General features: G+C 32.1%; 1 protein-coding gene across 1 annotated transcript in view; it reads right to left on the bottom strand.

Moving 5' to 3' along the window:
• Positions 1-228: 228 nt before the first annotated feature.
• The window catches only part of LOC124369935 (inositol hexakisphosphate and diphosphoinositol-pentakisphosphate kinase), a 159,246-nt gene continuing 135,364 nt past the window's right edge, over positions 229-24,110 (bottom strand). The window contains 7 exon segments of the mRNA XM_046828136.1: positions 229-2,824; positions 5,123-5,340; positions 7,231-7,337; positions 10,395-10,530; positions 11,972-12,095; positions 12,098-12,156; positions 13,219-14,373. Coding sequence (XP_046684092.1) covers positions 2,267-2,824; positions 5,123-5,340; positions 7,231-7,337; positions 10,395-10,530; positions 11,972-12,095; positions 12,098-12,156; positions 13,219-14,373 — 2,357 coding nt within the window. The 3' untranslated portion in view covers positions 229-2,266.

Here is a 24,110-nt window from a genome sequence, read left to right on the forward strand (position 1 = left end):
AGTAAAAATGTATATCTCAGTATTTGTTCATTGAGCCTAGTTACTAAATTGTCTGAAATCACTACTTTAAATGTCTATGATTCCTTGTAAAGTAATTGTTTAAAACTTGTCTATTTTTCTTGTTTTCAGGGAAGATAATAGATCTTAAAGGAGTGTTTTGAAATATTAAAAATTTACCCAACCAAAAACTGAATACACACGACCTCAATATAAAAACAAGACAAACAATTGCATAAAATTCATCTTTATTTAAATTATTTATTCTATTACAACTCAAAATGTTACAATAAACAGGATCTCACTTATTACCAGCAATTAGAAGTATTATAAATCAATTAAAACTGATAACAAACACTGATTTTTTACAAATAAACAGAGTATTATTCTGCATAAAGTATTATGGTTGACTAAAAAAGTGTAAAACAAATGTATTACCAAACAATATTTGGAAATACAGTACAGTAGAGCATCAACAATTTAACAAAATAAAATGACTCAATCATTAAGGTAATGCTGATCTGAAGAATATTATTTTCCTATAGTAAAACATGTTAGAATCATATTATAGTAATGGATTTATTAACCATTACAGTGAGTTACAGATGATTTTAGCAAGGTTTTTGGTGAAGACATACTGAAATTTTATGGGTTCGTTTTGAGAATCCAGATAATTTGGAAGGGCTCCGGTCCTAACTAACCCATATTATCAATGCTCTACTCTAAACATAATCAATCTCTAACCTAATAATACCGTTCAGTATAAACTACAATAAATGTAACGACAATAATAATGATTATTTTTATAATAAAATTGATTTTATCAAGAACGTAATTGGAGCAAGATCAACCTGATAACTTACTATTAATAACCCGTGTACATTGGTCATATAAATAATTAAAACATATTGATTAAAAAATTAAAATACCAAAATAATTAAGGAATTCATATTCAACAAACTATATTATGTTCCCTTTTAAAATTGAATCACATATTATCTCTGTACAACACTATTATGGTTATTTACTACAGTATCTTAGTTTACAAACACCGTACATTAGCTTAAAATATAATGCACCGCAAAAATTATGTAACACGTAAAAATATTTTTAATGACAGAACATTTGGAGCATATCTTCTTCTTTTTAAGTAAATCATGATTATTTAATGGATCACTTGTTAGATTTATTTTTAGAGATTTGATTATAAATTTTTATTAATGTATTCCGGATTTTATTGCTTATAAAAAGAATGTTCAATGTTGTTTATAAATGAATTTCAAATCAATAAATAATTAGTGTGTACGATTTCTTAGACAGATCCTGGTTGGTTCCTAGTACCTGTCTGGGTGACAACTGAATGGTTGATAAAGAGACAGTCTGCCAGTTACTTTTGAATGGGGCTATTTACACACTGAGTTGTTCTCTTATTTGCTGATGTACCCCAGTGGAACTGTTCTGTGGTATTGGTGGGGAGGAAACACAGGGTTGATAGCATTATGGCATGTGGCATCACAGATAGCATGTATTTTATCTGATGTATCACATATTATGACATGTACCTTGCTGATGTATTTATTAACTCATACCAAATAACAGATTTAAAAAGTGTGGCTTAAATTTTCGAAAATATTTTGAAATTGACCAAATTGCCATAGTGCTATCACATATTGTAAAAGTATGCACACTTAGTATCTTATATATTGTTTTCAGATAGCACCATTCACCTATAACTACAAACGGCTACTAAGTTGAATTTGTCTTTGTACAGTAGACAGACCTGACAGTTAAACAAGTAATAAAAATTTGCAACACATCAACAGTAAAACATTAATTTAACTTCTTAACTCTAATTAAAATGTCAATTTATAATAATTAAAAATATTGTTAGCCAACAAAATTATTTTCAATTCCAATGTTGATATTTTATCAAGAGGTTTATTCTTAGTATTCTCCTATTTCAAAGTTACTAAAATGAGTAAAATAGATTGCCTGATGCTAAGGAAATCAAATTTAGATATTATGACCCAGTAAACATAACCGTAGTCAGTAAAATAAGATATGAAAAATATTATGTCTCTAGTTTTACCTAAAAGAAGTATTTCAAGATAAACTCTAAAAGTTCTACATTGACCGGCAATAATGTGCAATATACTTTCTGTAATTTAATATCACAAGCTTTCTTTATCCTAATAGTAGTTTGTTTTATATAAAAAATACTTGATTATAAAGGCATCTTAGTTGTGTATTGGTTTGCCAACTGAGTTGGTTACTGATTCTTGGGAGACTCAGGGACTACAAAGCCCCGGGAGATGGAGCTACTGTCTTTGACGCTCGAGGCGAGAGTCAGTACTGGAGATGAACTCTCTGGACTACTTGTTGAGTGAGGCTCTGGAGAGTGAAACATTCTCATTTTAGGAGATATGAATACGTCGTCAGAACCTGTCTTGCTTACTTCAAACTTGTTGTTTCTCTTTGAATCAAAACTCTCGCTGCATCTGCTGCAGTCATCTGCTCTGTTAACTTCAAATTTAGATTTCTTCTTTTGATCGGATGGCTCCTCAGGCAATATTTCAGGTTCCATTACAAAAACGCCTCCGCACAAGGAACCAGATCGGCCGGCGACAGCTGAAAATCTAGAGGACATAAGACCGGAGTCAGTCATTGTCAGTTTGCTCTTCTTCTTTCTGCATGCGTCCGAGTGATAGCTGACTGGAGATGATGGCAATTCTTCATCGAATATCAGTTCACTCTCACTCATCTCCTCCGACTGAGACGGCAGCTCCATGATGGCCTCGCTGCACTCGAATCTGCCGTGGGAGAACTTCTGTACAAAGTTCACACAAAGCTTTAAGTAACACATAACAAACTCTTAACCTAAAAGCATTAAATAAACTTGTGAAAAAGCATTATCCTTTTTTTAGAACAGACCTGAAGGTATTCGGAAGAATAAATTCTTATTGTGGAATTAATATAACATCAAACATCTATGAAGAGGTATATTTAGGAGTTGTTTTATCAAAGACGTTCTTTTTGTAAGCAAGCTGCTTCTCCAACAGTGATAGGCATTTCACTTCATGTTGGATACCCGTTTTCAGATGTTACATAGAGGTATGCATACATCACACCCACACATTCATTTTTGTAAATAAATGTTTACATAACATGGGGTAGCATAATGAGAGGTATCTAAAAATACAACTTAATTATATGTCAGTAAAGATACTCAATAATTATGCAAATATGACAAATGTTCATGATGCAACTTACAGCTTTACAAAACTAAAGAAAGTTTTTAGAAATATGGTGATTAATTCAACATAATTATTATGTTAATGTATCTACAATTATCAAGGCTTGTTGGATATTTATGAAAATGTATTACAAATGTTTTAAAAATTTCAGAGTTTATTTTCTGTAGAATTAATATTAGAATAGAATAGATTAGAAAAGTGCTTTATTAAACCATTTGTTGTCTTTGGAACATTGTAAACATATTTACAAATATGAACTTTAATACTTAAATTAAATGCAGAAAATGTCTCTTGTTCCACAATGAGGTGCCGCACTTAAGCCATGGTCAATGACCGTCGGCTGGTTGGCTTAAGAACAATACCACGAATTATATACAGTATTGAACTTAAACTCAAAATCTATATAATAGCAAATACACAAGGTAGAATTAATATTATTGTGTTTATGTATGTATAATACATGTGTTTGTGTGTGTGTGTGTGTGCGCGCGTGCGCGCGATAGTTAATATTGTTGTATTGTTTTCAGTCATGTATTCACCGTTATTGTTATAGTTTTATATTTGTTTTGAGATGTTCACACACTGGTATTGTCAGCCTAAAATGTAAATAGATACAATATACAGGGTGTTGAAAAAGTCTGTACATTGTTTTAAAGTGTAATGGAAGATGTACCTAAAGTAAAGTCCATAGCCCAACCTAAAAAAGAACTTTTTATTCTAATAACTGATATCAGGTTTTTCCCCTCATCATTCATTTTTTCTAAACAACACCTTTTTAATTATGTACATCTTGAGCTATGCTTAAGTTAACGTTTTTGCCAAACTCCTTGTAGACTATCTTCCATTGGATGTGAACTAATTACCTTAAAAACTATTTCTTAAGTTCAGTATTCACTTACTAAGTTTAACTTTCACAACTAGAGCCAAGACAAGAATATTAAACCATCTAGAACAGGAATCACATTGTATATGTTTTAAACTTTAATCCAGCGTAATATTTTAAAGAATGAACCTTTTGAGGTCAGTTTTGCAGTATTGTACTCTACTAATAAAGACCTTTAATTTGATGTACTACTCGACCTATGCTCTCATTTAAGATTTCCTTCTGACTCTACGTGAGCCATCCCCTTGACATGACAAAAGAATGGTAGTTACTTAAAAAAGTAGATTTTTTATTGCTTTACCTGTAATAGTTTGGGAATTATCAAGCCCGTGAGGGACTTTTTTACCACCCTGTATAGTTAATTTATGTGAACTGCACATGCTAGTGCACATGGGCCAAGAAAAAATTTATATAAATTTATTTTGAATCTGAATAACATTACATCAAACATAATCAAATACAGCAAAATGATGCTAAATGTTATGTAATATTTGAAAACGTATCTTTAGGAATGTGTAAAAGAACTAAAATGATACGCCTGAAAAATTCAAGCTTATCTTGGTCTAAAATTGGGCATATTAGACAATTTAACATGAATAGTAATGCCGGCTTACCTAAAGGCGGGCTAAACAAATAAAAAAGAGAAGAGCTAAAAAGGAAGTTTCCAAAAAGCAAAATATGTTTTACTGCTAAATTAAAAAGCAAAGTTTAACTCCAAGAAATCCTTTAAAGCATGAAAACGTAAGATGTGTAGTTCCAGCATATGTGCATTTACTTAAAAATTTTCCACTGACTCCACATGTGAGGTAACCCCAAAGAACCACCGATGGCACTAGAAATCTACATCTGATGTACTACTCTTATTTACAGAATTTCAATTTTATAAAGAAATTACTAAAAGCCATCTCTAATTATGTCTGATACTTTGTATTCCCTATCAAATTTGAAATGAATACGACAAAATAATTTATGTTATAACTCAAAAGACCTGGACTGGATCGTCATTCCTGGTCCATCTTATCTCTGCGAGCCGAGGCCGGTTCTCCTCCCTCCTGTAGCCTGTGAGTGTCTTCTCTTCATCCTCATCCTCGCCAATAATTGTTTCATTGACTGACCGGTGGATACAATCCCCAGAGCTTGCATCCTCTAAGGCACATTTCTCTGACCCAACCGATACTGGTGTTGATTCTCCGCTGTCCACAGGTCCTGGCAGAGAGTTATAAGTACAATAATCTTGAAAAATTATAAAATTATAAAGAACACAGACAATGTTCCTTATCCACATAGTCATTGAGAACAGTGTTAGCGTCATAGTTAAAAGTACATGACAAGATACAAGTTATGCGTCAAAAGTTCCTTGAGCTGAAAACTAGTAGAAAATGTATACAACCCGAATTATGTTTAAAATCTACACTACCATATTTATTAACTAAAAATAAGCAAAAGAGATGTTATGAACATTGTTAAATGGTTTAATTATAACATTCTGATTTTCCATTATTGTTTGTACTGTTAACACGTTCATGATGATTTGTACCCCATCAAGTACACGCGATCTTTCACAACTGCCATCGTGTACCCAATCTGGTACACACCACAACTGCCATCGTGTACCCAATCTGGTACACACCACAACTGCCATCGTGTACCCAATCTGGTACACACCACAACTGCCATCGTGTACCCAATCTGGTACACACCACAACTGCCATCGTGTACCCGATCTGGTATACACCAGGCTTTCATAATGCACAACATGCATTATGAAAGAGTACACATGGAGTCCTTATTACATTTTTGTTGTTTGCCTGTCTTGGTAGTTTGTTAAATTTGTGCTTAAATAAATACCTCAGAGTCTCAAGTAACCCATCGGGTGCATGAATGCCTAATTGTTTAGGTAAATTAACTTTCTAGATACCTCTTAGGGTATACAGAGAAACATTGAAAAAATAGAGATAATTCTTTTTTTCAACATTGTGAAGCCTCCATACTTTTCTTGTTATACTTAACATGTTTAACGTAATAAAAGATTACGCTATTTTGCCATTATTATTAAAAAATTTAATGGCATATAAAAAGTTCATTAAGGCTGTCTAGAAATTTGTCGTCATCATGAACGTGTTAAGATATAAGTGCATCAAGCAAAAACTATAAAACAAATACTTTCAAAGTGGTTGCTATGTTAAAACTGTAATATTAAATTGCAAGACAACTGATATTAAAAAGAAAAGTTTTTAGAAATCACCAAAATCATTATATGAAGATGAAAACTAGCACAAATCAAAATAGTTTTTAAAATCCAAAGATAGACCCTGAAGTGTTGAATGACCCCTACGCTTCTGGATAAGGCATTATTCTGGATATTTAAATGCTTGATAAAACTTCTAAATATGGTACCTGAGAAGTATTTAAATATATGTGTATAAAGATGTCCCATTGGTCAGCGACCACACATCACCCTAATAAAAACAAATTAGCTTAAAACATATCAACATTTTTTGAAAGTCCAACTATTTTTCTTACTTCTAACATCTTTAATCGCATTTAAATGTGCTGGTCTCGTAATATAATGGAGAGTACAGTGCTGTTTTTACTATTATGTAAAAAAAAAATAGTAAGCAAGAAACTAGTGAAATCCTCAAAATTTATACAAAATATTCATTTAGAGTTAACTAAGTACAGATACTCGTATTGTTTTAATGCACTAACAGTTGTACTTGAGTATAGGTCATTTCAAACACAAAATTTTACAAGAAAAAAAAAATGATGACTGATTTACTAAGTGAAAAACATTTTAATGTCTAGTTTTGTAGAATTAGTGAGTAGAACATTAATTTAGAACAGTGATTGTTGCGATTAAAAAAATTATATATCTGAGTCTAAGCAACTTTTATTAGGACCATCTTTTGGTATTATTCTAGTCATTGTCATAAAAGTTTGAATAGTAAAATAATACGAGGTGTAGAACTTAGCTCTTCTTATTTCAAAAGAAACATTAGTTTTACCTGCTACGGATATATTGTTGAATATATGTCAACACTCACAAATTCACAGTTAAAGGTTTAACTTGTGTATTGCCATATATCCACAACTTACCAGTTCCCTGAAGCAGCTGTTGGAGAGGATAAGTGTAAAGATCGGCAGTCTCAATGCTGTCTCGGTGTCCATAAAAGTTACTTTCCGGAGGACCCATTAGTCCATTCCTGGAAAAAGCATCATTGCATAAAAATCTAAATTTAGCAAATTTAAATAACTGGAATGTCGCTTAGGAACATTTTTTCTGTTGAGTCAATATACCACAGTGTTTGGATTAGCCTTGTGACAGTGATGGAAATCGATGACAGGATTTGTGAAAACCATTGCCTCATTATTGTGGAACCTTCAGAAAATTTTCAAACCATTTCATGAAGTTTATAGTGCCCAAAATTATGGTATAAATCTTACTCATTACAAATTTTGTGCTATGTGGATTCCCAAAATGCTAAAGGAAGACAGGCACAATAAAAGAGATTGGCTGTTGTACTGACCTTAATTGAAGATTATGACAAAAATAACAACAATGTTATTCATTTTGAAAGAAGCAGGATTTTTTCAGACATTTTCCATTGTTTGATGATACAAGAAATCAGTAACATTACTTTTTGAGATCTACAATATAATCTCTTCCTCTGGCGAATAACTAACATAAACACGTAACTAAAATATAGGTTAACACATTGGAGTCTGGCTCGCTATTTGCTGTTTTTATAGCCTGGTCTGCATAAATTAATTGGTTTTTAGATTTTTTTTTAGAAAACTGTTAAATATTATGTATATGATATTATATTTTCTTGAAAGTTCTATCTTTCCTCTTTAAATTGATATGTAAAACTGTATTCCTATAAAATCTAATTAATTTGTTTTTTAAATTTCAAAACTCCCGCATGTCTTGTGTTACTTGAAAACTAACTTTTGAATAAATAAAACAAGTAATTTCAATTTTTTTAAAGGCATTTACTATATACATATTTACAAATAATTTTAAATGCAAAAAAAAAATTCAAATGCTAAAAAAAATGATTGTTGTCGTAGACAGACTGACGACGCGCCAGGCCACGTCAGTGGATAAACAAAAGCCTCAAGCGGGTATGACGGAGTAGCGCCTAGCGGAATTTTTCTGAACTAACCATCAAAGCTGGCTTTCTAATGCAGCAGACGGCACTCGAATATCACTCGAGCAACTCCGTATATAAATCGGCAAAGCTGTGCTCGAGTCACGCTCGAGCGGCGGCCGGGGGTTTAAACAATGGAGCGTAGACTCGAATGTGTTAAGATAAACAAATCATACCAGAGTGATGTGACATATAAATCAGGAAGCACAACAAACAAAGTTGTGTGTAAACTCCATTCACACAATTTCTAAAACATGCACTTGGTAAAAAAAACAAGTGTTTGCACTGAACTGTCCAGCCAGTGAAATTGACCAAAAGCCAATAGTACATGGCAATCGTCAGGGCAGAAACAAGATGGTGGAAAATCAGGAACCTATAGAAAATTCCGTTTCCTTCATAATCCTTCCATTGTCAAAACAAACTTTAAACGAAGTAAGCGACTTGTGGATGAGACTTGGGTGAGGCATGTCAATTGTGAAACAAAAAATACAGTCAATGGAATGGGAACACAAAAATTCTCCAACAAACCAAAAAAGTTGTTTTAAAATGCAATCGGCAAGAAAGGTAACGGCTACCGTGTTTTAGGACTCTAAGGGAGTCATTCTTTCATTGATTTCCTTGAATGAGAAACAACAAATAATTTTGGGAGTTATTGTGAAACTTTAGAGAACAAGAGATGCCTTTCATGTTTTTATTAAAGAGGCGAATTTAAAGCTGTCAAGCCTTCTCTGCCACTCAATCTCATAAATATAGAAAATTAACAATAATTGAATATAGACTAAGTGTTAGGGAAATTTAGCACAAAAATTTAGATTTTACATGACTAAGCATGTCCACACACCTGCCAATCATACCTGATTGTCTTGGATTGTTTTGGGTGGGAAGTGTTTGATAGTCAATATTGCAGGAGTGGCATATTTCTACAGAGATAGTATTGAAAAATGAGTGCTATCGTGGAATAAGTGTCTTTATTAGGATGGTGATTATGTATACAAATAGTTTTTAAATGTATATTAATATTTAGAGTTTTCATTTCGTATGTCTGTTGCTACCTGGACAGCTCCCATTTAGAATTAAGTAAATATAATAATATATATTTCTGAATCTGAGAAGACAATCAGACTCAGTGGCAGAAATACATATAAATATATATTTATCATTGATTGACTCACATTTAGCTTACATAATACATATTTATGGAGCATCAATAATAACTTAGAGTAACAGAAGTTATTTCAAGGTTTCTGTTTTGTTATTAAGATTATTTTTTGTTCTTTTCTATTATATAATGTTAACACAGTTATTTTTATTTGTCTCGACTCTATTCAACAACACATTTGTGTATGACTTATTGAATAAATTATACTACTCAATTTTTGACTTTGACTTTGATGAATATTTTATAAAGATAATTGGTTCTACAAAAAAAAATCATTGAGAGATGTGAAACATTTAAGAAATACACACTGTGAAACATTCTTTCTGAACTTGACATTAACACTACATATTTCACATATTTTTAATGAAATAGCTACAGAAAGCAATTTTATGATCCAACTGAACAAACTAATAAAATGCTTATGATATTTGTTTGAAACAAAATGTTAAACAACACAATCTTGAATTGAACAAGACAAAAACACTACAACAGTGCAGGATATTTATTTCATTTACCAAAACAAATTTATAATGGAAACAGATCTGTTAAAATTTAAATAAGAAATAAATTAATATTTAATCAAGTTGTTTCTGTATTATTTTATGAATTTTTGATATATGCAAGGTTGAAGAAGAAATTGAGATTAATTATTATTGCGATGGATAAGATAGAAGTTATAATACTATTGTGTACTATGTTTAAATACACTTCCTTGTTCTATTACCAATAATCTATTTATTTAAAATAGTATTATTATTAGTTATATTAAAATGACACTATTATTTGTACCTTGTACGTCGTCATATGGAAAGAAGCAATGACTATGACTATGACTGAGACAAAAGAGAACCCCAAAAATTCTTTTCATAACCTCCAGTAACTAAAAACAGCTGAAAACCTCTCTGCTGAAGACTGATGGAATTACAAGCAAGATGAGTGAGTGGACTTACCCTTCATTGCTGGTCATGCTGGCCGACATCTCACCACTGTCTGTACCAGAGGTGCGCTGGAAGAAGTCTGACAGACCATTGGGTGATGATGGACCACTGCTGGAGACAAATGATGGAGGACCACTCCACACCATACCTGCACAAAACATTATAACATACCTTTTATATAACACAACAACAAATTATAACAAAACAGTCGGTCAGGCCACCATAATTATGTATACATGGCTCAAGTTCGTCATATTATTTTTTCATGTCAAAATTTTAAAAAATGTCACCTTACGGTTATACCTCATTCATTTTTCATGTAGCTGTCTCTTTTTATTTTGTACAGTACAATGAATAACTCCAAAACTGTATAAGAATTTTATGAATGGACTAATAACAATGAAAGTCTAACTGTTTTATATTAACTTGACAAACCTTTCCATACTACACTTCCATGATCCTTGCTCTAATCTCTATGATAATGTACAACAGAATGTAAATAAAGAATAAGGACTTGAATAGCCATTCAATCAATCAATCTATAAAACCTCTTTATTGTCATAAGGCAATTACATGCAGTGACAACGCTGAATATTCTACGAAAAGTATTGTCATATTCACAGTTCAATGTTTTCCAAAAACTAGTATTAAGCCTAGTTTGGGTTACAAACATATTTAAATTTTGAATAGGCCTATTTTAAAAGTTAAGTAAAAATTTTACATAAGAAATTAAATATTACACAGCCCAACAGAAAATTTAACAGGTTGTATATTTTTAGCATACAGCATACTAAAAATTAAATAACAATACAGTAAATAATAAAAAGTTTTATAAAATTTGAAGAGAAATAATAAATTTTACTACTTACTATAATTACATTGCCTACCGAATTACTGCAATTTCAATACACCTGAAGGTTTTTTGTTAATACACATCAGGCTTTCCTAAATCATGTCATGCGCCTGATGGGGTACACTATACATTTTTTTATTGCATTTTTGTTGTTTGACTGTCTTGGTGGTTTGTTAAATTTGATCCAGCACTTAAAGAAATACCTCAGAATTTTAAGTACTCCGTTGGGTACACGATTGCTCAATTTTTAAAGTAAATTAAATTTTAGGTACCCCTTGGGGTACACAGAGAAACACTGAAAAATCATGAAATAATTTTATAATTTTTTGTGCAAAATTGTGAACCCTACATACTTTTCTTGATATACTTGAGACGTTTAAGTACAAAAAAACTATCACAGTTTTTTGTGCCATTTTTGAAAAATTCGACGGCATATAAAAAATTCCAGAAATTAGCCGTTGTCGTAAACGTGTCAAGATCAGCCCAGACTAGCAAGACTGAAACTTCTGTAGATTGTACCACTGTACCTGAGATTTGACTTAATCGACTTCATATGGAAACCTTACGATTCCAACAGTGGTGGCCAGTTACATGTCTACTCGACAAAGGAAAGCACATGAGAGTGAGCTCAGTGGCAGAAGTGAACCGGTGACCCTTCGGTTATCATATGCTCATACTGACCACTGAGTTATCCCAGAAGAAGAGAACAACAATAGGATTGTGCTGTTATACTCACTGCTGCTAGGAGATTGTAGCGGAGGAGCATGAGACTTGTGCTTGGGCGGGGATGAGATTGGTGTGCGGTACAACAGAGCGTGGGACATACGATCCAGGAACATGTCCAACTGGCGCAGCGAGAGAGAGCGTTGTGAAGTGTCTCCAGAGGTCTGATGGGCGGCACTCCTCCACAACCGTCTATAGCTGCTGTAAACATTGCAAAGACAGTTTCTCCATTCACCTCCACTGGTGAAGCTTACTACAATTATTTTGTTCTGTCTTGTATTTCTTGTTTTTGCTTTATCATTTCTATATAATTCAAGGCTGTAAAATATATTAATCAAGCCTTAACAGTATTACAGTACAATAGAAAAGTACTTTAACTTGTATTATGCAATTTAATCAAGGCATTTGATTGAATCCCTTCTGGTAATTTACAGCTTTTTGGGTTTGGAGCTTGAACAGGAATAATCATAAATAATAGTGCATTCATAAATCTTGATTCTAAGAGTTCTTAGAGGATACTGATAAAACTGCTAGGCTTTAAAAGGTAACATACCTTAATAAAACAACTAAATTGGTGCAAACATTTTAGCTCTACAGAAATGTGCTATTTTAACAATGTCAAAATCAAAACTTAGCTATTACACAAGAGAATATTTTTTAATTTGTGAAATATTGACAGTTCCGAATCAATATTTATTTGATGTGCTCTGGAATCTCCTCTTACAGAACAAAAAATATAAATTAATCTAACTTACAAAATCACAGACTTTTTTAGTAAAAAGCAACATATAATTTTGGAAATACTACTATTTACTTGGTTAAAAAAAAATTAGATAAGGATAAAACTGTAAAACATAATTGAGAGATTTTCTATTAAACTCTCTTTTTATTTTATTTATTTTACATTCCTCTTGACAGGAGTCGGTCCTACCCCCAACCTCACCCATCCAGAGTCTCTTGTCACTTCAGAAGAAAACACAAAGGCCTTTTTAGGGCTAAGTGCAATGACAGGTTTCTCAGCTTTTTGTTCTAAGAGAGCATAAAAATGTCTGAAGAATTCCTAGGACACCCTAAGATACATTCAATTATTCATACATCCAAAACACATGGCAATAAAAAAGTCAACTTAAATAAAACAATTTTATTTTGATTCATGACAAGATTATAATATCTTGATCATCTATTTCACTAGTTATTTTTTATACAATTATTTAATAAAATTGCCAATCCGTGCATAACAAATTCAATGGAAATGTTTACCTGTGACAGATGCTGAGTTTGGAATCATGTCCCGAAGATTAGGAGCACTGGAGGACCCACTGATGACTGCAGTGGAGAAGAGACTGCTGGCACTGCCGACTCTCTTGTGCGCGTGTAGCATCATCCCGTAGCTGCTAAGTCTAAAGTAGCTCATCTGGCCGGAGATGCTGTGTCGGTGGCGACGGGGAGGGCCGGGATCTATATAAGGAGGGGACAGTCGAGTCATGTCTAGACAATGGGAGACGGACTGGGTCCTACGGGTGGGGGGATGAGGGCAGGGTGTCGGAGGTGACGGATACTTGGCTCTAGAGTTCTGGATACCGGAAACCGGGGTGTGGGAAAGAATCTCAGGGTCATCTATGATATGGTAAGTGTAATCTTTAGTCTCACAGGAACAGTACGTTCTACTGGGGTCACCAAAAGATGCCTGACTACTGTGCTGAGTTGTAAACTTATTTTTTACAAAAATAATCTTGGGTGTTTTGTAATAACTATCATGAGAGCCCTGCCTACTCCTGCCTCGACAGTAACTCCCTAGTGGACTCATCGAATCGCATTCACTTGGCTCTAAACTTTTTATTTCTTCACAGGAACCAAATTTTGAATCGGGTAAGGATTCATCTCCTTCGGATCCAGATTTTTGAGAAATTTTACTCTGATCTAGAGTACCTTGCTGTTCGTTGTAAGACGTAGCACATGCCTGAGGCATGACAGCGTTCAGAGCACTGTAATTTTTGTGAGAATAAATTTCCACATGGGCAAGATCCAAGGAACGTATGTCTAGTTTGTTCCAAGATTTGTTTAGCACACTTGGATCCACTGTATTTGTCAGTTTGTTGGGAAAGCAAGCTTTTCTTCCAGGAGCAAAACCACGTAGAGCCTTTTTCAGGGCCGCCTTTATGGGTAGAATATTCTCTGACACTTTGTTTCTTATGCTTGCACCATTACCTAAATCAATACTTTTGGACCGTATAAAATCTGTGTTAAAAAAAGAACGAGACCCAGCTATGGCATTCAAGATCTCTGACTTTTTTAGATTGAAATCAAAAGAAGATTTTTCATCACTGGGTTTATCGGGCTTGGTAAGTTCTGATGTTGCATCAAAACTTTGATTTCTGTCCTCCAAAGGAGGCTCTTCAAGAATAGTGTTATCTCCTACAAAAATATTATAAAGATCGATAAAGGTTCATGAAATTTATCATGCGATGAAAATGAGGATGTGAAAGGCATTAAGAAAAAGGAAAAAATAGCAAAGATAAACATAATATTAATGCAAAGCCGAGCAAAGAGAGAAAATTAATCCTAATAGAGTAAAATTACCAACTTCTAAAATGTACAAAAATATATGTTTAAAATATACACAAATTGGTCTACATAACGTTTATTAGATTTCAATGAAAGATTGCTTAAGCTAAAGTTAGCAAGTCTTACTATTAATTCTTGTTCATTAAAAGTTGTACGGTATTTCAAAAGAATATTATATTATTTTTATGTTCTACAGTTATATTTCTTAATAGGAAATACAAAATTATTAATAGTTACTTAATTTAGATGTTAGACTTCATTCGTTAAATGACTACAGTAAAAATGAAGCAAATTATTAATTCATTTTTTTGAACTTGAAAAATTTAGATGATGAAAACCTTGAGATCTGTTAACCTTGAGAATGAGTTATATATAAGCACTGAATTCTAAATGACTGACTTTTTCTTAACACCTCACTTTGTATTTGATATTTTTTCACGTTTGATGTACAATCATAGAAATTATCCTGTTCTCTGGACCAAAACTTCATCCAAGTATTGTGTAAGACAACATGTACAGGCTGAAGAATTATTGTCACGTTCTGCTTAAGATTTTAGGCTTCTAAATACATGGTGCAATATCCATGCATACCAAGACAGTTAGAAAAAAGTTAGAAAAGTGGATAGATGTTATCAACGTTTTGAAACCCTGTGGTATTAATATAAATGAAAGAAAGGTACTATAATTTTTTAAATAGGTTGAATGTACAAATTGTTTTTCCATGAGATTATTAATAGGTGTTCCTAAATTAAGTTATACATTTTTATGGTTTTGAGCAAATATTGTCTTGACAGTATGTAAGAAGGGCTTGAAATCACTTATGATCTGTCTTCACAAAACCTGTATCCATCTTGAGCTCATATATGTCTTCATGTTAATAAATATCAATCAATATTTTTATAACTGTTTGGATAAAAATATATTTATGGTAACCCACATTAACATGGTTAATGAAGGATGTACCATCCCAAGATAATCAGAAGATGTCAGGAGAACCTTCAAATGTATCACTTATGTTATTACTAATTGATTTATTTTGATCAAGAAAATTAAGTGAAAAGGACAATGTGCTATAAGAGATATTTGATTAATGTTGTCATACAGATAACCTGATGAAGTTTTATAAGTTTTAAAAATTATTAATTTTGTTGGCACTTATATTATATATGTATATAAAACGCTGAATAAATAAAAACCAAATGATTATTTTTTCATTCCATTATTTTTTTCCATTATTTCTCAAGTAAATATATTTTAATATTTACACTTTAAAGAAGAATGACTGTTATTAAAAGTTAAACCTCTTTGGAATAAATTCAATCTAAACTACAATTTTACAGTTAAATACATATATAAAAATAATATTTACGTTTTTAATTCTCGTGATATTGCTCTTAAAATCGTTATTAATTTAACAATTTGCTAATTTTCATAATGTTTTACCTTCTTTTAATTGATTTTGTGGTAGATAATAAACAAATACTATACTAATTTTAAAATAATATTAAAAACTCGTTACAATAGTTATTATATTTCTTTTATTTTAAACATATACTGACTAATGGTATTAACGAATCTAAGTAATTGGAAAACAAAACAAGGCAGTAGGATTAAGCTGTAGTAAATAGATAAAAGCATGCAGCATGCCAAGGTGTGCCAAGGGCGGTGGGGAAAGGGTCAGAGTGGAGGAGGGATCAAGGGAAAGGGAGGCCAGTGTTGGCACAGTTCTCAACACTTCTCCCAACAACACTCTGTATCTGAACTAGCTAACTCCAATATATTATCTGAGTTAATATGTTAGTCTATGTTGTTGTCTATGACTTGGCTGTAGTCTTGTAAAGTCACCTATAGTTAGCTGCATATGACGTAACTCGTATTTATACGTCAGCTTGGTTTAAAAAAAGCCAGGCTATCACTAAAGTTTCTAACTACTCATGGTTTATGAGAGGTTTTTAACTATTAGAAATTAGAACACACCACAGGGTTAACGTACATCAATTTTGCAGCTTAATAAATTGTTTTCAGAAAGCACCCTGAAAACCTAATTTTGAACCAAGTCGACTTACTTTGGTTCTATTATTTCATAACAGTGATTTTTGCTGAAATGTGTGACATATAGTAGTATAAACTGTGCTGTGTGAGAAATAACAATATCGTTTAAAAAGTGTTCAGAATTTTCTACCGTTAATACAAAAGTATTATAAAATTTTATCACTCAAATGAAAAGTATAACTCACTTGATTTATATCAATTATAAAATAAAACAACATGATTATCTATTTATAAATGTTGACAGGGACAAGTCATTTAGCTCTCAAAATTAATGCAAAAAAAATTAAATGTCTTAAAAAGAACTTCTTGTATTTACCATTACGTTCAAAAAATTATTTACTTCCATGGTTTGCATTTACATTACAACAAGCTAGCTGTTTTGGCATAGGAGGTTTCAATTCCACCTTATCAATGTTCTTTGGTTTGATACAGGAATTTAATCGCAACAAAACATTATAAATTGAATTGTGGAGAATCATACGAAAATATATGTGTGTAACACATACACACACCAACACCATCACTAATATTATTTATAAAGAAATTTTTAATTGGCAATGGTCATATGCAGTAACACATAACCTTTTAAAACTCTTGTTACCTAATTTAAATTTTGTCACAAGATATTTTTCTGTCTAACAGTAAATAGACTGCAAAAACATTAAAAATACTGTTTTAGTTCCAAGTATACGAAACATTTCTGTATCAAATTATTGCTCTCTATAGACTTTCAATAACTGCTACACGATCCACAAATTTGAACCTCTCATATGATTCTCCACGACTGGAATCGAGCCATTAATTTTAAATGAGCCTCTCAAACCACTGAGTGGAGGGAACTCTTTGGTTATATGTCCTGTACAACTGGGACACTGAACTTGGAATAAAGTAAAATGTAACGCTAACAGTAATGCTGAGTGTAACAATTGGTGTGGTGTTCTGAGCAAAGTGTGAAGAAATGTGTCAACACTGGGTCCCAGGGACACCCATGACCATAAACACGGTCTCTCCGACCAGTTTAGCAAAACAAAACACTTCACAGCACGATGAAATCTTATCTGTCAACAAGAAACTCAGGTCAGTGCACACATCTAAACATATCTCAACATGTCCACAGCCCCCAGAGCGTTTGCGACAAAGACTGCCGCTAGCAGAGATGACTGCCGAAGGATAAGACCTCTCTCTGTAGCCCAAATTTTCATTTCTATAACAACTCCTGAGATAGCCATTATATCCAGTCTTTCTGTGAGATCAAATTGTAAAAATTCATAACAATCGTATTTGGAATTTAAAAAATAATTAAATGGATTGTCTATGTCTTCTTTTGCGGTTTCAGACACTCAAAAATATATATAAAAAAATTTCAAAATAGTTAAGTCAATACTGGTTGAGGTATTTACGTTGTATATAAAACTTTTTTGCATGGTGTTATTTTTTCCACTAGGACTGATCATACTTATATATTAATATACATATTTTTAAATTGAAGTTTTAAAGGAAACATTCAAAATACTGTGCTAAAAATTATTGTTTTCAATACAATGTTAATATTTAATTTATTATTATTACATATTTAATAGTTCGTATACAGAAATATTTAATAACAGTTCTATTTTTTTATGTATGACTAACACTTTATTAACTTTGTCTCATAAAATTCATTGACAAACATATTTAGTCTTGTTATTAGATATATAAAATAAAGTTGATTCATAATGTTTCACAAGGCATAAACGACAGAGTCTATACAGAGTGTTCCTGAACTCATGTAAAACCTTACAAGAGCATATTCTTCAAGTCAAACAACATTTTTCTACCTACAAACATGAGACTACAAATGCTTCCTTTTGGAAATAAAGAGCTCCGGAATCAACCCACAAAATGTTTCAATCACATAATAAAAAATCAATCATTCCACAAAAAAGGGGCTTTAAATTTCAATATTGATTTTCTCTGTAACAGTTAATTGCATAAATAAAAATATATGATTAACTGTTTAGTTTTACTATAAAATAAAAAGAATAACTGTTTATTTTTACTATAAAACAAAAAGAATATTAAGTTCTTTTAACATAATTTTTCCCTCAACAATAACACTAACTCCTTAAAATCACCTAGTAAGATTTTTTCAGATGTTTTATAATAATCATATTCAAATTGTGCACATAAAAATATCCTTGTATAACGAATTTTGTAATTTTGTTTCTTCATCAGTTTTGACCACTGTAAGTTTGGGGTTAATTTTGGGAACCTTTTAGCTCTAAAAGGAAGCATTTGTGGTACTTATAAATAGGAAGAAAAGTTTTATTTTGGCTCCGGAATATGCTCCCAAAGGTATTTTATATATTTTTTTTAAACACCAGTATAAACAAAGGATTGTTTGTATGTATTATAATAACAGTAAATTATATTAACACACAGATTCAGTTTATTGTTATTAACCAAAACTTTTCAAACTTGGTTGGTTCTTTCACTCTTACATAAGGTTTACTTCAGCTCTTGATACTGATTTAATTTATTAGCCACTCTTGTTTATTTAGCAAAAGCTAATTTGCATATAAACAGTTTTTATGGATTTGGCAGTGACAGTAAATGTGAATTCCCCGCAATGGATCCTGCAAACTAGTGATGGCATGATCGTACCTGTTCATGTTGAAGTCCTGCAAGGCAATCTATATTTTACATGTTGCATCACTCGTGTTGGTGTAACTGGTGATTATTCTAAACCACAATCTGTCGTGGCACTGTCTTGATACTATACACTGAAAGCCTGGTGAGTGATTAAATTAAAATGAATTAACTGTTAAATGGTAGAAACACAAAGAAGCAAAGAGAGAAGAGTCTGTGACAGATGATATGAGAGCCAAGCAAATCCCATATTATGAAAGGCTAAATATCTTGTGATCTTCCTTCTTTTAATATGTTCCGGATACCTTTTCATCTTAATGGAGGAATTTGTAAAACTTCAGCTGTAATCTTTCAGCAAAGAAGAAACTCAAGAAACATATTGAATCTAATATACCATTGTCACTGTCTTTAGCTAGGTTAAAACCCTCAAGCACGAATACCAGTGCTGCAATCAGCTGTCTGTGATAACAAATTATTAAGTCAACCTTTGAATAACACAACACACTTAAATAAATTAAACAGAGATACTTTTAGCTGAGATTTCTGTAGAGAAGAACCCTACAACTGATAACCATGCAAAATCTGCCATACCAACCATGGCTTAATGCTCTTGGTCATAAAAAGGGTCCATCCAATATCTGTCTCCATAACAAGCATATAAAGAAATCACATTCTTTCTTTTGCAAAGGGTTGCCTTTCGTTATCTTCTCTATTTAACACATCTCTTTGAGGGTACATCTTCATTTAGTTCTGTAAGACAAATTCTAGGCTTACTTGAATTGGATGTTTTACTCAAACCCAGTTTGACCTTTGATCTACAATATCTTTAGCAGCTTGGACGTCATGTCCTTATGGAAGTTAAAAGGATCATACCAGGATATGTAATGCAGACCAATTACTCATCATCAGTCATGTTTTCCGAGAAGACATTTCCAACATCTCTAATAGTTGGGGAGGGTTTGAAAAACCCCAACCCTCCCCATCCCTACACTAGCCTACTCTGCTCCCCAAAGAGATGAATATACTCAAAGTTGCATGACAGTATCAGCTAGAAGGTGTAGTACATATTTGCTTTGACAGACTGGATCACATACAAACTATTATAACAGAAACTTCAGATTCCCGGCCCTACAAAAGCTTTTGTGGTATAAGGGTTATAACATTTATCTGTAAACCTGATTTGGTCATGTACAGTATTACCATCAATAGAATGTTTTAATTGAGCCATACATTTACTCACTCCTTCCCAAACGCCTGAACTCTAAGGAACATACCATTATAAAACCAGAATACCTTAAACATTGTGAATGAAAATTGTATTTTGTAACCAGTTGAAATTGATAAATAGTTTCAAATTAGTTACACTGCAATATCCAAAGGTCATGTAAAAAACCGTATCACCTTTACAAACTCAATGGTACATTGCATCCCAAAGAATTATTATTGTTTAAAGTTTTAATTATATTATGATTTTATAAAATTTTACTTATTGAAGAGAATTATCTGGAAATATGTATAGAAATACAAAATGTATTCTTTTTAGTAAACTACATGGAATATCACTCCTACAATAGCCTGATCCCAATGTTGATCTTTTAACTTCCAAACAGATAAATTTGGGATTTATATTTTATATTTAGTTATAATTCTCTAATTTGTAACAGGGTTTTTACATGTAAACATCAGTATTTTATGATGACACGTCTCATGTCAACGGACTGGAATCATTTAAATTTTTCAAGAAAGATTAGTTGCGTTCCATTTGAATATCAGAAGAAATGAGAGCTGAGCTACCCTATCAAAAATCAACCTCCAAAAACTAATTTTACTCATGAAAATAAACCGTTGGACAAAGTACCAAAATTAAAAGTAAGCTAACAAAAAAATACAAGAATGGACTAAAATTCAACAGGAGAGGGATAACTCAATAATAAAATGCAATAGCATTTGTATTCAAGAGATAAAATAGTACAACATTGAAGCCAATTATACAATCCAGCAAACCAGAGTAAAAGCTCAACCAAAGCATGTACCATACATGAACGAAGTCAAGCACTAAACCGCCATAATGTAAATGACTGTAGCAGTAGCATGCTTTCTTACCTAAATTAAAATTAAAACTGAAAACAACTAATCCTATAGATACGCTACAGATGGAAAATTATAGAAAATAAAGAGAAAATACATGTACAAAATTTAAGTCACATGTCCATGTCACTGATTGCCATTTCCTACTACTTAGAAATAGTTACAGACAATATGATTACTTTAGTATTTTTTCATATAGGGTGGTTTCAAACTTCTTACAAAACATCTCAACTCTTGAATTTGTTACAATTACCCTTTAGGGAATGTAGCACTACTTTTTTATGGACTTCAGAATAAGTAAATGTAGAGGGGCACAACACTTTATGTGAAATTTGTTTTTGACGATGGAAGGATTGTGAAGGAAACATGATTTTTTCCTGAGATTCGCCATCTTTCGGTGATGATTCTGTAGGTCAGTTTTAATAATTAGTGTTATGTTTAGTTTTTTATTAAGTGCATGTTTTAGAGTTAGTGAAGTTGACACACAACATGGTAGTTGTGATTCCTGACTTACGCGCGTTACAAACGCTCTGGTACGGTTTGTTTATTTTAACCTAGTTTTTAATTATGTGTTAGGTTAGTTATTTACCTGCGGAAGAGATCAGATTACAGATCTCGAAATGTAGTGTTACTGATTTTTGTATCACTAAACAATGGCAAAAATTCTGTTTCCTTCACTTTATGTGATATCTTAAAAAGGCACTGATGATAAAAAGCCAATAATACAGTGAAAGCCCATTTCCAACCACTCTATCTAAAATATCTGTGATTTATTTTATATGCGCACAAGTAGATAGCTAAAATGAAAACGTTTAAAAACACCAGTTTTAAATTTTTCAAAAGCTGTTTGGATATCAGTTTACTTCACCTTGGAATCTAGAAGAATACAATTCTTATACAAAGCTTTCGTTTGGGTACAGATAAGTCATTTTATTAAAAAGTTTTAAATTGATTTTTGTATACTAGTTAAGTATGAGAATTAGTCTATGGGAATGAATTTTATTGTTGTTATTAGTTTTGACTCAAACAAGCTTTTAATCTGCCAAGTCTATCCATAGCTCGACACAAAACCAATTCCTTACTTTTTTAATGATTGCGAATAGAAAAAGAAAAAACTTGGGAATATTCTGGCTCAATGATTCGTAATTTGTGGTACATACAAAATTTTTAGTCGAGGGAAGGACATTTCCAACGTTTTAAAATGCCCTCTGCAATACGTTATTGGAAAAGATAATTTTTGCACAAACCAGAGGTCAACCCATGTATTACTTTTCTAGATATTCAATGTTAAAAATCTGACTCGTTACAAATAACTTCTAGGTATCAGCTAAGGTAAACTATTGGTGGCAAATTCTCAGGTGGCAAAACACTTTCAAAATAAGTGAATAAATAAAGTACACAATAAAGTAGATCCATGAAATCCAGAAATAGTCTGCAAATTTCCTTGTGCTATCTGCATCTTTTTTAATTAGTAAGGGATCAAACATTTTAATTACCTTGCCTTCTCATTTAAGATTTTTACTTCAACCTCCCAATCCACCCGCTGGACTTTCAATCGCCAAAAAAAGAAGGAAAAAAATAATCTCACATTTTAAATGTTACGCCCATTTCAGAAGGGCATTTTACAGTTTTTGAGGACTTAAAATCACCCTGGACAGAAACATGCCAATCAAGTAACTGTACCAAATACTAAAACTGTACTATTTTTTACAACTTGCACAACATTATCACAGTTAAAAAAGAATTATTTACTAAACTAAATATAAAATCTACGATTAACGCCAGTAAAATGTATATTGCTTGATAACCCTAAATATTTTGTCGGCTTCAAAACTGATTAAATTATACAATTTAGTAATCAGATTCCAAAAACATATTACACACACAAAAATCAGTTTATTTTTAGCCTCACCTAAGGTATCAAACCTTACCAGGCAAAACAAAGAAGCAAGTTTTTATATTCACCAGTTGTTATTTAAAGAGCCGGTATCGAACTATAGTCTAAGGGACAGAGTACAGCACCACATATAAAATGTTTTTCGCAACTTTGGTAATTTACTAGTGATCAAGTGATATGGATAAAAGTAAAAACGATTATCCTCACTCATCTTCTGATACCCAATCAATTATATCTTTTGTAAGATGAAAAGTATAAATATTATCTTCACTAGTAGTATAAATTACTGGAACTTCATTTCTTTTACATTTTATTTGTTAAACACTTTGTCTTTATCAGTCAAGATTAATTTTACTATGATATAGAATCAAAAAGCTTCTGGAATTTTCACCTGTATTCTACCAGGAATACAATCAAGGGGAAATTTCTCATCCAATCAGCAATAGCTTGCTGATGGCTCAGATCGTTTCTGAGAAAGATCTGTGGTTTTTTGTCATATTTTGAAACGTCACCCTTACATCAATGAACTAACATCAACAAATTCATTTTACTTGAATAATTACTACCTGAAGATATGATGAAAATATACATACAGAAGAGACACAAAGAATAAACCGCATTGAGTAGGTGGATGAAATGTTTTTCAAACGATGACACAAACATTGAAAATTAATTTACAAGTCCACTGATGACAATTTTGATTGTGTTCAAGAGAATTGTGTACACAGACAATTGAATAACTATCGGTGTTATTGCTTCTACACTTTGAATTTGTAATAGGGGAGTTCACAGCGTTCTCCATGATGATTTGAACACGCGTTGAATGAACATGCGAATCATGTGTGTTTGCACATGTTTCTGGAGATATTACTCCTAGACAACGAGAAGCAAAATAAGACAGATGATGTGAGAGGAATTTAGG

Source organism: Homalodisca vitripennis, chromosome X (assembly GCF_021130785.1).
Source record: "Homalodisca vitripennis isolate AUS2020 chromosome X, UT_GWSS_2.1, whole genome shotgun sequence".
In the NCBI taxonomy this organism is placed as follows: Eukaryota; Metazoa; Arthropoda; class Insecta; order Hemiptera; family Cicadellidae; genus Homalodisca; species Homalodisca vitripennis.